Source organism: Manis pentadactyla, chromosome 4, assembly GCF_030020395.1.
Source record: "Manis pentadactyla isolate mManPen7 chromosome 4, mManPen7.hap1, whole genome shotgun sequence".
Lineage (NCBI taxonomy): Eukaryota > Metazoa > Chordata > Mammalia > Pholidota > Manidae > Manis > Manis pentadactyla.
In genome coordinates, this window is record NC_080022.1 from 105,165,872 (window position 1) to 105,183,449 (window position 17,578).

General features: G+C 40.6%; 1 protein-coding gene across 4 annotated transcripts in view; it reads left to right on the forward strand.

Annotated features, from left to right (window-relative positions):
* The first annotated feature begins 227 nt into the window (after positions 1–227).
* The window catches only part of TTF2 (transcription termination factor 2), a 42,463-nt gene continuing 25,112 nt past the window's right edge, over positions 228–17,578 (forward strand). For 2 of the 4 annotated variants that reach the window (XM_036924459.2, XM_036924461.2), the window contains exons 1-3: positions 251–466; positions 546–648; positions 2,551–2,637. In XM_036924459.2, coding sequence (XP_036780354.2) covers positions 439–466; positions 546–648; positions 2,551–2,637 — 218 coding nt within the window. In that variant the 5' untranslated portion in view covers positions 251–438. Of the gene's footprint in view, positions 467–545; positions 649–2,550; positions 2,638–17,578 lie in introns of all 4 variants that reach the window. The other 2 variants (XM_057500587.1, XM_036924460.2) reach the window with 2 other exon arrangements.

Here is a 17,578-nt window from a genome sequence, read left to right on the forward strand (position 1 = left end):
GAGGTGCTGCTTCTCCAGGCCTCCCCACAACTGCCCGAGCACAGCGGCAGAGCGCCCACGAGCTGCAGGCCGGGTTCGGAGGTGAGTGCAGAGCTCGAGGCGCTCTCGGCCTCCTGGAGAAGGGAGTCCCCTTTGGAGAGAGGCTTTCTGCAGCCTGCAATGAACTAGGTCGCCCAGATCTCATCTGTTCCGCCTTTTGCTTCTCTACCGCGCGGGCTTCCAAACCTCCGCTCCAGCTGCAGCCACGCCCAGCGCCCCGCTACGGGGCGGGGCTAAGGACCGGCTCTCCGCCCAGGGGAGGGGCTCGGGCCGGGGCGGTGAATTGTGGGTTGAGGCCGCAGGAGGTGCCTGAGGCCTGTTTCCCGAGCGAGCGGGGCGGCCGAAAGGCGGAAGCCGGCGTTGGGGCGAGGCTTCGCGGCCGGGGGTAGAGGGAGCGGCATGGAGGTAGTTAAGTGCCCGGAGCACGGTAAGGGGTCGGAGTCCTGGGGTCCCCCCGGGCCTGTCAATCTAACGTGGCGTAATCGTTGCGGACCGTCTCTCCTCAGGAACCTTGTGCTTTCTGAAGACCGGCGTCCGCGACGGCCCGAATAAAGGAAAGAGCTTTTACGTGTGCCCGGTGGTCACCTGCAGCTTCGCGCGGGATTCCGAGTAGGTCTGGAGCTGGGCGCGACGCCAGGAGACCGCGCGGGGCCCCGGGGCGCGTCGCCTGCCCCCGCCGCAGCCGCGGGGACTAGGGGAGGCGGGCCCCCGGGCTGCGGAGCCAGGCCCTGTGGGAGGCTGGCAGTCCCCGCACGGCGTGGCGAGTCCGGGACACGCTCTGCTCCTGCAGGCTGTGTGGCCGGAGCCTGGTTACTTAGCATCTCTGCGCCGCCGTTTCCCCTGCTTCTAAAATGAGGGGTTGGCTGCGTCTGGAACCTTCTGGTCCTTCCCAGCTCTGGGTTTCTATTCGCTTGTGAAGAGTTCACTCCCTTCTGCTCTGACGTTACCAGCCCCACCCGACCCCCAGGACATCCCACCCGACACTCTGTTAAGCAAGGGCATACCGGCAGAGTAAAAAAATTGGTCCCTGTTTTGCACTAGTTTTAGGTCAGACTGGTTTTTAGATGTTTGAGGTTAAAACACTCTGGTGGTCACATTATCAGCCCCCCTTTAAAACAGGATTCTCTGCATTTAAATGGCGAGATTGATAAAGAAACAAGTCACTTTAGGGATTAACGCTGAAAGGAAAGAAGGTATCTGTCTGCCTGATTGAGCACCCTAGTTTAGCAAAATTGAAAGCTGAGGTCCAAAAATACTAAGCATCTTCCTAAAATGAGAAGAGTTAATACTTTTATCATAAAGTGTTAATGTCTTCACAGTACCTTGTGTCCACAGTCTGTCAATTTTTAAATTATAAGATCATTAAGCCTTTTTTCCTCCTCTGTACTGAAATCTGAAGAGCAAAATAACTTCTCTGTATCATCTAAGGCACATAATGGCTATAAATACTAGAAAATAAAGATTTTCTGTTTCTCTTACATGTTTTAAATGATTTGTGTCTTTGTTATACTTTGACACTAAGTGAAGGACTTTGTATCCTGTTTAGAAAGTAAGTTTTTAGAGAAAATACTTTCTTAGCTAATAAGTCATCTTTATATTTGAAAAAAAATTACTGGGATCCAGTTTAATTAAATACAAAATGATTAGTAAAGCAGTGTCGAATCTTAAGATAGAAGGGACCAACCAAAAATAAGCTTTCAACAACATACAGTTATGTCAGAGTTTACTATTTATTTCTAATTTCCATGCTGAACTTACTAGGTTTTACTGAAGGTATGTTCAGTCTTGTAGTAATAAGCATTAATGGTACGAAAAGAATCAATTTCATGTTAAAAATAACATAGAATAGTGTGCCATTTATACAAATAAATGTACTACTGTACAAGCTGCTACAATATTTGGTTGGAAGAAAGTTATTTGGTAAACTTGACCTATTTGGACTATGTCTGGTAACGGAAGTATATAAGCAAAAGAATGAAAAAATGGCACAGGCCATGAGAGTAATTCAGATGTTCACTCATACCTATTTACCTCAAATGATATTACCTCTCATATAATAAGTTGGGAGAAAGGAGTTAAAAAAATTAATGCCAAGCATGAAGTCAGTCGTGGAGTGTATTGCAAGAGTAAGCATGTGAACAATACTCAGTGACAGCAAACACACTATTAAAGGAAAAAGGATGATGGGAAAACCTGGAGAAAATTCATAGCCAGCCATAGTCATTCCTGGGGGTAATGACAACGTGGATGTCACAGCACAGTTTAGCTTTAAACTTCTGAGGCATTGGGAAAAATATAAATATCTTGTCATGCTTTATTTGAGGGGGTGGGAAGAGGTGAAAACTGTGGACCTTTGGCCCAGAGGAATGCATGCAGACATTAAGATGTGTGGGATTTACAAACCTAGTGGAGGTCATACCTGAACTCTTGAATTTAAAACCCTTAGTCTGGATTTAATTTTAGGATATTGACTTTTTGCCTCCTAAAACTAAATTTCCGTTTTTTCTCTAGCATTCCTGTTTCTCATTGTTTATTGCATGAAGACTTTGTGGTAGAGCTTCAGGGTTTGTTCCTACCACAGGGCAAGAAAGAAAATAGGTAAGTGTCTAAAAGGAACACCAGAGTGTATATGCTTTTTTTTTCTCTTTGCCTGGAATAATTACAGCTAGGTGTGTTTTCCTAGGATTGAATATTCTTTAAAAATCATTATTATAAAACACAGTATTTCTGTATATATCGACTGTCTTCTGAGCTGTCACTCCCTCAAGCCTGGCCTCTGGCTAATTTCAGGATGAACTGCTTCACCTTCCTCCCTCTCTAGCTCTCAGGTAGCCAATAATAACATCAGGTGACCAACTGTCATTAACTTACACCAACTTGTCAACTTTCTCATTCCAGTAACAGAATAAGGTAATGTGCAAAATTGTCTAATGTATGTTAAGTATTCAATGTTAGCTTCCCTTCCTTTTTATGAGAACTCAGGAAGAATGGGGAAATCCATGTTTAGATGGCAGATATTTGTCATGAGTGTTGAAAGATAAGAATTCACCAGGAGCAAGAAAGCAGTCATATTTAACAGATAAGTACCATGTGTTAGGGTACAGAGGCATGAAGAAATAGGGGAGTACAAGCATTTGATTCAGTAACAGTTTAGCGTTTGTTTGAGTGGAGACTTACAGTGCTGGCCAGGAGGGCAGGGGCCAGATGTGATGGTCTTTATATGATACTCTGTACAATTCAGAAGTTAAATTTTCTAGGTTGATTTTTTTCCCCAAAAAATATAGGCATTCAAGTACCATCTTCACAATTTTTACATAACTGAGTATGGCCTGTACTTCCGTTTTTCTTAACTGAGTTACACATGCAATAAGATGCACATATCTTAAGTGTTCTAACTAGTTGAGTCTTGAATAATGTATATACCCATCCTTATAACCAAGACACCATCAAGTACAGACTATTTCTATTACCCCACTGAATGGACCCCCTTCTATTTAATCCCCCTGCCCACCATAGGGAGCCACTGTTTTGATTCATACTGCATGTATTCTTTTGTGTATGGCTTCTTTTATGTAATAATATCTGTGAAATTCATCCATGTGGTTGTATGTATCCATTATTATTACAGAGTTGAATTCCATCTTCTGACTACCATGGTTTATTTCTTGTGCTTATTTGTCATCTGTATATCTTCTTTGGGGGGATGTCTTTATGTCTTTTACCCTTTTTTTTAATAGAAATTTTTTTGAGATAATTGTAGATTCATAGGCAGTTATAAGTAGTGCAAGGGGATCCCCTGTAGACTTCACCTGCTGGAAACAGTTTGCAAAATTTAGTATAATACTACAACTGGGAAACCGATATTGGTACCATCCACTGATCTTCCTTATAAAGGTGGTTTTCGTGGTAGTGATGTATGTATGTGTGTGTGTGTGTGTGTACATTTAGTCCTGCACAGTTTTACTTACCGTGTAGTTTTGTGATTTTTGTCTGTCCAACACACGAGACACTGAACAGTTCCGTCACCACAGGATTGCTCCTGTTGCCCCTTCATAGCTACACCTGCCTTCCTCCCTCTGCTCCCTCCTCACCTGTGACAGCCATGAGTCTCATCTCTATTAGTCAAATTTTGCCATTTCAAAAATGTTACATAAATGAAATCATAAAGTGTAACTTCTTGGTATTTTTGCCCATCTTAAAAATTGTTACTGGTCTTTTTATTAAATTATTTATGTATTCTCTATACATATAAAGTTCTGTGACAGAAATATGTATTGTGAATATTTTCTCCCAGTTCTTTGGTTTTCATTTCTCTAAACTCTTGAAAAGCAGGAATTAAAAATTTTTATAAAATCCATTTTATCATTTTCTTATGGGTGTGTTTTTCATCCTCTCTGAGAAAGCTTTACCTACCTGAAGATCACAAAGTACTCTGATGGTTTCTTCTAGAAGGTTTATGGGTTTTTTTTTTAATGGCATTTTTGTTCAGTCTGTGATCGATCTCAAATGAATTTTGAGTATCTTAAAAGATAGTAGTAGTTCATTTTTTCCCCATATTTTTCCTTATTTCCATTATTTTTCACTTGTCCATATGTTGAATGAGTGTTGCCAAGTTGTTTCAGCACCATGTTTTGAGGACTTTGCTTTCTCCACAGAACTTTGGTGCCTTTATAAAAAGTCAGTTGACAACCATGTGTGGGTCTATTTCTGTTCTGTTTTCCTGTCCTAACGCAATCACATAAGGTAGTGTGGGTCTTCCAGCCTTTTTCTTTGTCTTGACTATTCTTAATTCCTTTGCATACATAGAATTAAGCTTTAAATTTCCTCTGGAAACCCTGTTAGGATTACATTGAATCCACATAGATCACTTTGGGGAAAACTGGCATTAATATTCCTCTTCCCATCTGTGAATAGGGTAGATTTATTTACTTCTAAAATTTCTTTTAGTATTGTTGAATAGCCTTCATTATAGAGTACTGTACTCTTTTAGTTAGATTTAGTCCTCAGTGTTTGTTTTTTGATGCTGTTGAAATCGATTTTTAAAAATTTCACTTTTCACTTGTTTTCTGCTAGTACAGTGGGGCTAGTAAACCTACTACATGAAGTCGGGATGTCCTCCTGACACCTAAAGCCATTTACATACTACTGGGGGCCCTCTACAGTACAGAAACACTGTTCTAGATTAAAGCAAACCACTAAGAAATTTTTGGTCCAATTTGCATTGAAAGAACTATTGAGGATAGATTAGAAAGTGAAGACAGGGGAGGCAAGGAGGCCACTGAAATACAGTGACTACTGACTGCCTACTACATGGCATATTCATTATCATGGAATATTCTATGATAAATTTCAGTATCCCTGTTTTACAGATAGGTGAGGAAACTAGAGAGGTAAGAAAAGGAATCTGAGATCCCATGGTTATGGAGTGTGGCCCTGCTGGGATTCAAACGGAGATCTTATTCCAGACACACCCACTTCCTCTGAGTGAAACGTGTGCTTGGATTGAGGCAATGGCAGTAGAGTTGGGTGCGCTTAGACTGCAGAAGATTTGCTGAAAGAGAATTGGCAAGCCATGTTTCCCGGTAGGGCATTTAAGCCTGTTCTTCCCTTCCTCCGGTTTCTCATCAGGAGCAGCGGTCACGGTGACCCCAGCTGCCCTGGGGTGTGAGCATTCACTGAGGTCATGTGTGCAATGCACTTAGCTCATTGTCAGTGCTCTGTTAAGTGGTCGCTAAGTGGGGTTTGTGGGTGATAAGTACACCATTAAGCAAGACAAGGAAGGAAAGGTAGCATGAGTTAGAGGGCTGGGATGTGTGGCTAACACATTGCTTTGGACTCATCATGTCTTATGTATGTGTGAAACCAGCAAGAAAAGTGAGTACAGCTCTGATGAAAGGTCTAGGCTGAAGATAGAATTTATCATTGACATTCTTTTTTTTTTTTTGTAGATAATTATTTTTTATTGAAGGGTAGTTGACACACAGTATTACATTACATTAGTTTCAGGTGTACAACACAGTGATTCAACATTTATATACATGATAATTCTAGGTACCAGCTATCCCCATACCAAGTTGTTACAATATTTGACTATATTCCTTATGCTATACATTATATCCCGGTTACTTATTTATTTTACAATTGGAAGTGTGTACTTTTTTTTTTTCATCTTTCATATTTATTGATCAAATGGCTGTTAACAACAATAAAATTCTGTATAGGGGAGTCAGTGCTCAATGCACAATCATTAATCCACCCCAAGCCTAATTTTCGTCAGTCTCCAATCTTCTGAAGCATAACGAACAAGTTCTTACATGGAGAACAAATTCTTACATAGTGAATAAGTTACATGGTGAACAGTACAAGGGCAGTCGTCACAGAAACTTTCGGTTTTGCTCATGCATTATGAACTATAAACAGTTCAAATATGAATACTCATTTGATTTTTATACTTGATTTATATGTGGATACCACATTTCTCTCTTTATTATTATTATTATTTTTAATAAAATGCTGAAGTGGTAGGTAGATACAAGATAAAGGTAGAAAACATAGTTTATTGTTGTAAGACAGCAAATGTAGATGATCAGGTGTGTGCCTGTAGACTATGTGTTAATCCAAGCTAGACAAGGGCAATAAAACATCCACGGATGCAGAAGATTTCTCTCAGAACAGGGGGGTGAGGTTCTAAGCCTCACCTCTGTTGATCCCCAATTTCTCACCTGATGGCCCCCCTGCGACTGTGCCTGTCTTAGGTTGTTCCTCCCTTGAGGAATCTTACCCGTCTCTGGCTAACCAGTCATCTTCCGGGGCCATGCAGGGAAATGTAAAGTTGGTAAGTGAGAGAGAAGCCTTATTGTTTGCAAAGGTTAGCTTTTTACTTCTTTGCATATTTATGCCCTGTGGCTTCTATGCCCAGCATTTGTCTTGAGGTATCTTTACCACTTGGAAGAATTGTGATACTTGGTAAATTTGATATGAGGCACGAATTCTATTTAAGGGTTGTAATTAGGAAGGAAGAAGAAAAGCTATACAAGTAGCAGATGGAAGAAAACATGGGAAGATTGATTATTTCCTTACATATCTTCTTGTAGAGTAACTTCAGCATGTATAGGTTTTAAGCTACTACTTAAATTGCGCACACACATTAACATAATAGGAGTATAGTTACATAACCAAAGCATACCTGTAATTACCATCCATCTCCAGTGAAACCAAGAAAACCAGTTAGGCACCTTAGGCATTTGTGAAAACTTATCTATGATATGGTGGATATTGTCCAACTGAACTTGAACAGTCTGAGAGAAATCAGACAAATTAAAACAACCCATTCCTGGGGAATGTTCACATCCCATATGTTCTTTTAACAGTAAATAGTCTGTAGTTGTAAGATTTTGGAGCGCTACAATTTGCACTTCTCCTAATTCTTGGTTGAGTTCCAACAGTATAGATCCAGTCCAATTTGTTGTTTTACTGTATGCACAGGCCAGCTTAGATATCTCCTTCCTCATTCCCATGGCAAGTCAAGGAACTGGTGGGATGAGTGCATCTACAGCTGTAGCAGTGCGTGGATCTTTGTTGGGGTTTTTTGATGATCATCTTCTGGCATGAGTCTTCCCGAGAGTGCTGATGTTGGAAGTTCTTTTTCATATCGTATCTTAGTTGATTTTCGGGGTAGCCAAATTAGGCTTTGATCCTCTGTATAAACACAAACAGACCCTTTGCCTACACTTTTATATGCCCTTTATACCCTTGTGTAGAACTCATTGGAGGTCACCACACAGGAACTGCCTTTTTTTTTTTTTGGTATCATTAATCTATACTTACATGATAAATATTATGTTTACTAGACTCTCCCCTATACCAGGTCCCCCCTATAAACCCCTTTACAGTCACTGTCCATCAACATAGCAAAATGTTGTAGAATCACTACTTGCCTTCTCTGTGTTGTACAGCCCTCCCCTTTCTCCCCCCCCATGCATGCGAATCTTAATACCCCCCTACTTCTCCCCCCCTTATCCCTCCCTACCAACCCATCCTCCCCAGTCCCTTTCCCTTTAGTACCTGTTAGTCCATTCTTGAGTTCTGTGATTCTGCTGCTGTTTTGTTCCTTCAGTTTTTCCTTTGTTCTCATATTCCACAGATAAGTGAAATCATTTGGTATTTCTCTTTCTCCGCTTGGCTTGTTTCACTGAGCATAATACCCTCCAGCTCCATCCATGTTGCTGCAAATGGTAGGATTTGCCCTTTTCTTATGGCTGAGTAGTATTCCATTGTGTATATGTACCACATCTCCTTTATCCATTCATCTGTCGATGGACATTTAGGTTGCTTCCAATTCTTGGCTATTGTAAATAGTGCTGTGATAAACACAGGGGTGCACTGATCTTTCTCATACTTGATTGCTGCATTCTTAGGGTAAATTCCTAGGAGTGCAATTCCTGGGTCAAATGGTAGGTCTGTTTTGAGCATTTTGATGTAACTCCATACTGCTTTCCACAATGGTTGAACTAACTTACATTCCCACCAGCAGTGTAGGAGGGTTCCCCTTTCTCCACAGCCTCGCCAACATTTGTTGTTGTTTGTCTTTTGGATGGCAGCCATCCTTACTGATGTGAGGTGATACCTCATTGTAGTTTTAATTTGCATTTCTCTGATAATTAGCGATGTGGAGCATCTTTTCATGTGTCTGTTGGCCATCTGTATTTCTTTTTTGGAGAACTGTCTGTTCAGTTCCTCTGCCCATTTTTTAATTGGGTTATTTGTTTTTTGTTTGTTGAGGCGTGTGAGCTCTTTATATATTCTGGACATCAAGCCTTTATCGGATGTGTCATTTTCATATATATTCTCCCATACTGTAGGGTTCCTTTTTGTTCTATTGATGGTGTCTTTTGCTGTACAGAAGCTTTTCAGCTAAATATAGTCCCGCTTATTCATTTTTGCTGTTGTTTTCCTTGCCCGGGAGATATGTTCAAGAAGAGGTCACTCATGTTTATGTCTAAGAGGTTTTTGCCTATGTTTTCTTCCAAGAGTTTAATGGTTTCATGACTTACATTCAGGTCTTTGATCCATTTTGAGTTTACTTTTGTATATGGGGTTAGACAATGGTCCAGTTTCATTCTCCTACGTGTAGCTGTCCAGTTTTGCCAGCACCATCTGTTGAAGAGACTGTCATTTCGCCATTGTATGTCCATGGCTCCTTTATCAAATATTAATTGACCATATATGTCTGGGTTAATGTCTGGATTCTCTAGTCTGTTCCATTGGTCTGTGGCTCTGTTCTTGTGCCAGTACCAAATTGTCTTGATTACTATGGCTTTATAGTAGAGCTTGAAGTTGGGGAGTGAGATCCCTCCTACTTTTTTCTTCTTTCTCAGGATTGCTTTGGCTATTCGGGGTCTTTGGTGCTTCCATATGAATTTTTGAATTATTTGTTCCAGTTCATTGAAGAATGTTGCTGGTATTTTCATAGGGATTGCATCAAAGCTGTATATTGCTTTGGGCAGGATGGCCATTTTGGCGATATTAATTCTTCCTAGCCACGAGCATGGGATGAGTTTCCATCTGTTAGTGTCCCCTTTAATTTCTCTTAAGAGTGACTTGTAGTTTTCAGAGTATAAGTCTTTCACTTTTTTGGTTAGGTTTATTCCTAGGTATTTTATTTTTTTTGATGCAATTGTGAATGGAGTTGTTTTCCTGATTTCTCTTTCTGTTGGTTCATTGTTAGTATATAGGAAAGCCACAGATTTCTGTGTGTTGATTTTGTATCCTGCAACTTTGCTGTATTCCGATATCAGTTCTAGTAGTTTTGGGGTGGAGTCTTTAGGGTTTTTTATGTACAGTAACATGTCATCTGCAAATAGTGACAGTTTAACTTCTTCTTTACCAATCTGGATTCCTTGTATTTCTTTGTGTTGTCTGATTGCCGTGGCTAGGACCTCCAGTACTATGTTAAATAACAGTGGAGAGAGTGGGCATCCCTGTCTAGTTCCCGATCTCAGAGGAAATGCTTTCAGCTTCTCGCTGTTCAATATAATGTTGGCTGTGGGTTTATCATAGATGGCCTTTATTATGTTGAGGTACTTGCCCTCTATTCCCATTTTGCTGAGAGTTTTTATCATGAATGGATGTTGAACTTTGTCAAATGCTTTTTCAGCATCTATGGAGATGATCATGTGGTTTTTGTCTTTCTTTTTGTTGATGTGGTGGATGATGTTGATGGACTTTCGAATGTTGTGCCATCCTTGCATCCCTGGGATGAATCCCACTTGGTCATGGTGTATGATCCTTTTGATGTATTTTTGAATTCGGTTTGCTAATATTTTGTTGAGTATTTTTGCATCTACGTTCATCAGGGATATTGGTCTGTAGTTTTCTTTTTTGGTGGGGTCTTTGCCTGGTTTTGGTATTAGGGTGATGTTAGCTTCATAGAATGAGTATGGGAGTATGCCCTCCTCGTCTATTTTTTGGAAAACTTTAAGGAGAATGGGTATTATGTCTTCCCTGTATGTCTGATAAAATTGCGAGGTAAATCCATCTGGCCCGGGGGTTTTGTTCTTTGGTAGTTTTTTGATTACCGCTTCAATTTCGTTGCTGGTAATTGGTCTGTTTAAATTTTCTGTTTCTTTCTGGGTCAGTCTTGGAAGGTTGTATTTTTCTAGGAAGTTGTCCATTTCTCCTAGGTTTCCCAGCTTGTTAGCATATAGGTTTTCATAGTATTCTCTAATAATTCTTTGTATTTCTGTGGGGTCCTTTGTGATTTTTCCTTTCTCGTTTCTGATACTGTTGATTTGTGTTGACTCTCTTTTCCTCTTAATAAGTCTGGCTAGAGGCTTATCTATTTTGTTTATTTTCTCGAAGAACCAGCTCTTGGTTTCATTCATTTTTTTCTATTGTTTTATTCTTCTCAATTTCATTTATTTCTTCTCTGATCTTTATTATATCCCTCCTTCTGCTGACCTTAGGCCTCATTTGTTCTTCTTTTTCCAATTTCGATAATTGTGACATTAGACCATTCATTTGGGATTGTTCTTCCTTTTTTTAAATATGCTTGTATTGCTATATAATTTCCTCTTAGGACTGCTTTTGCTGTGTCCCACAGAAGTTGAGGCTTAGTGTTTTTGTTGTCGTTTGTTTCCATATATTGCTGGATCTCCATTTTGATTTGGTCATTGATCCATTGATTATTTAGGAGCGTGTTGTTAAGCCTCCATGTGTTTGTGAGCCTGTTTGCTTTCTTTGTACAGTTTATTTCTAGTTGTGGTCTGAAAAGTTGGTTGGTAGGATTTCAATCTTTTGGAATTTTCTGAGGCTCTTTTTGTGGCCTAGTATGTGGTCTATTCTGGAGAATGTTCCATGTGCACTTGAGAAGAATGTATATCCCGCTGCTTTTGGATGTAGAGTTCTATAGATGTCTATTAGGTCCATCTGCTCTACTGTGTTGTTCAGTGCGTCCGTGTCCTTGACTTTTAGTAAAGTCTGTGTCTTTTGATTGGTGCATTCAGTCCATTAACATTTAGGGTGACTATTGAAAGATATGTACTTATTGCCATTGCGGGCTTTAAATTCGTGGTTACCAAAGGTTAAAGGTTAGCCTCTTTAGTATCTTACTGCCTAACTTAGCTCACTTATTGAGCTGTTATATACACTGTCTGGAGATTCTTTTCTTCTCTCCCTTCTTATTCCTCCTCCTCGATTCTTCATATGTTGGGTGTTTTGTGCTGTGCTCTTTCTAGGAGTGCTCCCATCTAGAGCAGTCCCTGTAAGATGTCCTGTAGAGGTGGTTTGTGCGAAGCAAAGTCCCTCAGCTTTTGTTTGTCTGGGAATTGTTTAATCCCACCATCATATTTGAATGGTAGTCATGCTGGATACAGTATCCTTGGTTCAAGGCCCTCTGTTTCATTGCATTAAATACATCATGCCATTCTCTTCTGGCCTGTAGGGTTTCTGTTGAGAAGTCTGATGTTAGCCTGATGGGTTTTCCTTTATAGGTGACCTTTTTCTCTCTAGCTGCCTTTAAAACTCTTTCCTTGTCCTTGATCTTTGCCATTTTAATTATTATGTGTCTTGGTGTTGTCCTCCTTGGATCCTTTCTGTTGGGGGTTCTGTGTATTTCCGTGTTGTGTTCGATTATTTCCTCCCCCAGTTTGGGGAAGTTTTCAGCAATTATTTCTTCCAAGATACTTTCCATCCCTTTTCCTCTCTCTTCTTCTTCTGGTACCCCTATAATACGGATATTGTTCCTTTTGGATTGGTCACACAGTGCTCTTAATATTGTTTCATTCCTGGAGATCCTTTTATCTCTCTCTATGTCAGCTTCTATGCGTTCCTGTTCTTTGGTTTCAATTCCATCAATGGCCTCTTGCATCCTATCCATTCTGCTTATAAACCCTTCCAGAGTTTGTTTCATTTCTGCGATCTCCTTTCTGGCATCTGTGATCTCCCTCCAGACTTCATCCCATTTCTCTTGCTTATTTCTCTGCATCTCTGTCAGCATGTTTATGATTCTTATTTTGAATTCTTTGTCGGGAAGACTGGTTAAGTCTGTCTCCTTCTCTGTTGTTGTCTCTGTGATCTTTGTCTGCCTGTAGCTTTGACTTTTCATGGTGGTAGGAATAGTTTACAGAGCTGGGACGAGTGACGGCTGGAAGAACTTCCTTTCTTGTTGGTTTGTGGCCCTCCTCTCCTGGGAGAACAGCGACCTCTAGTGGCTTGTGCTGGGCAGCTGCGCGCAGACAGGGTTTCTGCTTCCTGCCGGGCTGCTATGGAGTTTATCTCCACTGTTGCTGTGGGTGTGGCCTGGCTCGGGCAGCTACTCCAAAGTGGTGGAGTCGCATTGGAGGGGGAGCAACTGGGAGGCTGTTTATCTCCGTAAGGGGCCTCCCTGCTCCCTGCAGCGCAGGGGATTAGGGCGCCCAGAGATCCCCGGTTTCCCTACCTCTGGATTAAGTGTCCCACTCTTCCCCTTTAAGACTTCCAAAAAGCACCCGCCAAAACAAAACAACCCCAAAAAAAAAAAAAAAAATTTTTTTTAAAAATTAAAATAATAAATAAATAAAAAATGTCCATTCGTTTTTCTTTATTCTCTGGCACCAGCCTCAGGCCTCTGCTCACTGGTCTTGCTGCCCTGTTTCCCTAGTAGTGGGGTTCCTATCCCTTTAAGACTTCCAAAAAGCGCTCGCCAAAACAAAACAGCAAAAAAAAAAAAAAAAAAATTGGCCGCTTGCTTTTCTTATGTCCTCTGGTGCCAGGCCTCCGGTACCCGCTCACTATTCTTGCTGCCCTGTTTCCCTAGTATCCAGGGCCCCGCGCAAGCACTGCGTCTGCGCTCCGGTCCGGATGGCTGGGGCTGGGTGTTCAGCAGTCCTGGGCTCTGTCTTCCTCCTGCTCTGCCTACTCTTCTCCCGCTGGGAGCTGGGGGGAGGGGCGATCTGGTCCCGCGGGGCCGGGGCTTGTATCTTACCCCCTTTACGAGGCACTGGGTTCTCGCAGCTGTGGATGTGGTCTGGATGTTGTCCGTGTCCTCTGGTCTTTATTCTAGGAAGAGTTGTCTTTGTTATATTTTCATAGATATATGTGGTTTTGGGAGGAGATTTCTGCTGCTCTACTCACGTCGCCATCTTGGCTCCCTCCCCCTATCATTGACATTCTTTGTACTAGGTAGATGAGGCTGAGAAGTGGTCATTATTTTAAAATAGAAAAATAAAGTACGCTGAATGTATTTCTTTTAGCCCAAATCTAGAATCCTTTTACCAGGAGGTATTTACTGAAACTTTAAAAAGATGGTTGTTTTAGGGCATTAAAATGCAGTTCTAAAACACACAATAAATTAAAACAAACCAAACAAATATCCCTGTATGTGGTACAGGCTGGAGATTTAGTGGAAATAGACAAGCCTGTGGATGGTGACTTTCTCAGACAGTAAGGGCCTTTAGCCAGAACCCCTGTACTTGGAGAATGACCTCAGGGAATACAGCCTTTTCCTCCGGCAACTAGGTTTTCTTTTCAAGAACTCAAAGTCCTGTGTATCCTTGATTTAATATTGCTGTTTTTAAAGCTTATCCTCGCTAGGACACAGATGCAGCAGAATAATGGAGTGGAGGTGTAAACCAGGGCAAGGTGAAGATGCCCGTTTTTGTACCTTGGGGTGTAGCTGCATTTGTTCACGTGGTTCTCAAACTTTAACACCAGATGGCACCACTTACCAGCATTTGACCGACGCTTCAGATGTGGCCCTCTGTTTCCGGGCAGTAAAGAGAACTATGATAGTCGCTCAGGAGACCCAGAGTGGAGAACTCTTGCCTTGGCATGAATGACATGGGACCCCTTGGTTTACAAATGATGGACATTGTCATTGAGCTCCTGAGTTCATGTTCCCACCCCATCCCCTGTCCTCTCCTCTCCTGTGTTTCAGCGTCTTTCTCAAGGATATGGGGTTGAAGCTATTGGAAATACTATTTTAACTGTAACTGGGTAAAACAAGTTTTAGTTCTTTAGTTATTGTGAGATATTTAAAATTTTTCATTTTAATAACACAAATTTTTGCATGTCTAGAAAATGCTTTGCATGGTATGTTACTGGGTAAAATTGTCATGCAGATTATGTGGCCCAGTGATGATTATCTGGGCTGATGATAAGAGAGGCATTTGGGTATGAGCCAGCCCCATGCAGAGGGACCTCAGGTCCCACCAGCCCATGAAGAACCCTACTCAGTAAAGCCAGGACGTTATACAGAGTGTCATGCAGTGTGCTGTGTGGTAGAAGTAATCCATGCTGGTAGAGGATAATAGCCCTTTGTTATGTGTAGCAATTACTTTTCCCAGCTTGCCTTTTGTCTTATAACTTCAGTAATAATATTTTTACCATATGGAAGTGGAAAACATATATGTAGTCAAAATTACTAGGTCCTTTATCTCTTGGTTGCAGAGCATTATGTCATGCTTACAAAAGGCTTCTTCAATTTAGAATTATAAAAACATATGTGTCTGTTTTTTTCTACATTTACAGTTTCAGTTTTTACATTTACATTTTTGTTCCATCTTGAATTGTAACAGAGAAGAGTGAGGTAGAAGTCCAGCTATATGTTTTTCCAGTGATGGAGCATATAAGGAAGTGACCCATATTCCTGAGGGTTCAATCCCCTTCTCCCTCCCTCCCACCCCACCTATCCTCCCCCTCCCTTCCCCTTTGGTAATGGCCAATCCCTTGTTGGAGTCCATGAGTCTGCTGCTGTTTGTTCCTTCAGTTTTATGCATATGTTTTTGACAGAAAAATCTCCAAGACATGTTGCTAAATAAAATAAAGTATTTAGTTATATGTATACTCTGCTACCCATTTGTGTAGGAAAGGAAGAAATAAAGAATATATATATATTGATCTGAATATATATTAAAAAATCTCTGGAAAGGTAAATAGAAAGCTAATTGAAATGGTTACTTGGGAGGGATGTGAACTTGGTGGATAGGGCCATTTTATACTTTTTGATTATATTACTTGTTTAAACAATTAAATGAAATATGTAATTTGAAAGCTCTTATTTAAATGATTAAGTGTTTTTGAGTAGTCATTTTGAGTAGGAGAAGATCACTTGGTTCTGTTTAATTCAGTGATACTCTATGATTATGTACATAATTGGGAGTAAAGAGATCATAATATGGTTACTTCCTTAAGGTTGCTGAGAAGACAGGCAGACAGGCAGATGCAAGTGTAATACAACCAAATGCAACAAAAATACCGAAACATGATGGATGAACAGGGAAGGGAATAGGGAAGAACCTTGCAGAGGAGGTATGACTTAAACTGGAAGGTGAGGGACCTGTAGGACTTGGACAGCTGGTGATGGAGATGGTGGGCACATAGACATAGAGAGGATATCCTCTGAATGGAGGGAAGTATGCATGCAATATTCAGTAGGCTCTAGAGAGCATGGTTTAATTTGGGAGTGGAGAAGTGTAGCCATTTCTGCATAGCTGGAGTGTAGCTGTGTTTGTGTGTACAGGGACAATCTTGCACTGGGATTTAAGTTTGTATTCAATCTTTTTTAAAAATGGAAAATTGCAAATAAATACAAAAGTAGACAGGATAGAATAAGGCAGCACATGAGCTTCAACAATTGCCAGCTCAGTTAATCTTGTTCCATGCATACCTACCCATTTAAGCCCCCATCTCCTGCCATATTTTGGCATAGATCCCAGGTAACATCTGTAAATATCTCTGATATAGCTCTAAAAGAAAGGGACTCTTTTTTTTTTAACCAGTTGGAGTATAAATTTCTAATAGATTCATAAATGTCATAGTTTATTTTCTAATAGCTTTTATTTTTATTTATTTTAATTTTTTTTATTTTGGTATCATTAATCTACAATTACATGAGGAACATTATGTTTACTAGACTCCCCCACCAAGTCCCCCCCACATACCCCATTAGTCACTGTCCATCAGCATAGTGAGATGCTGTAAAATCACTACTTGTCTTTTCTGTGTTGCACAGCCCTCCCCATGCCCTCCCTGCTACATTATACATGCTAATTATAAGGCCCCCTTTCTTCTTCCCCCTTCTCCTTCCCTTCCCACCCATCCTCCCCAGTCCCTTTCCCTTTGGTAACTGTTAGTCCATTCTTGGGTTCTGTGATTCTGCTGCTGTTTTGTTCCTTCAGTTTTCCCTTTGTTCTTATACTCCACAGATGAGTGAAATCATTTGGTACTTGTCTTTCTCCGCCTGGCTTATTTCACTGAGCATAATACACTCTAGCTCCATCCATGTTGTTGCAGATGGTAGGATTTGTTTTCTTCTTATGGCTGAATAATATTCCATTGTGTATATGTACCACATCTTCTTTACCCATTCATCTGCTGATGGACACTTAGGTTGCTCCCATTTCTTGGCTATTGAAATAATAGCTTTTGTTTATTTGTTTAACTCAAGATCCAAGTAAGGTCCCAAATAGCAATTAATTGATATGCCTTTTAGGTCTCTTTAAGTCTCCTCTCCATTGTAATTTGTTTGTTGAAGGAATCACATTGTTTGTCATACAGCATTTCCCATTGTCAAGGTTTTATAGATTGTATCCCCTGGTCCAGTTTTATGTATTCTGTTGTTTGTATTTCCTATAAATTGGTAATTGGTTCTAGGGCCTTGACCAGATTCAGGTAAGTTTGTTTTGGTTTGGCTTTTGGCTAGGTTTTGTTTTTTTTCCTGTCTTCTTAGGTAGTATTGTGGCTTCCCATCACTGACAGTGTAATGTCTGGTTTTCCTCCTTTTTCTAATTTCAGCAGCCATTGCTGATCAGCGTTTCCATTTTAGTCATTCTTTACAGAGTTAAGTGACTAAACATGGCCATATCTTCTGGTTGCCATGATATGTCTGTTCTTTCACTTCTCAGACTTACAAATATCCTGTTCAGTAAAGAATTTTTAAGAGTGATCAGTCAAAGGACCTTTCAAAACCGGTATCAAATAGTTGCACGATGTTTTCTTGAATTGAAAACAAATTTATCTCTTATTTTAATGGATTTTCACAGCCTTGGTTATTTGTGTTTTA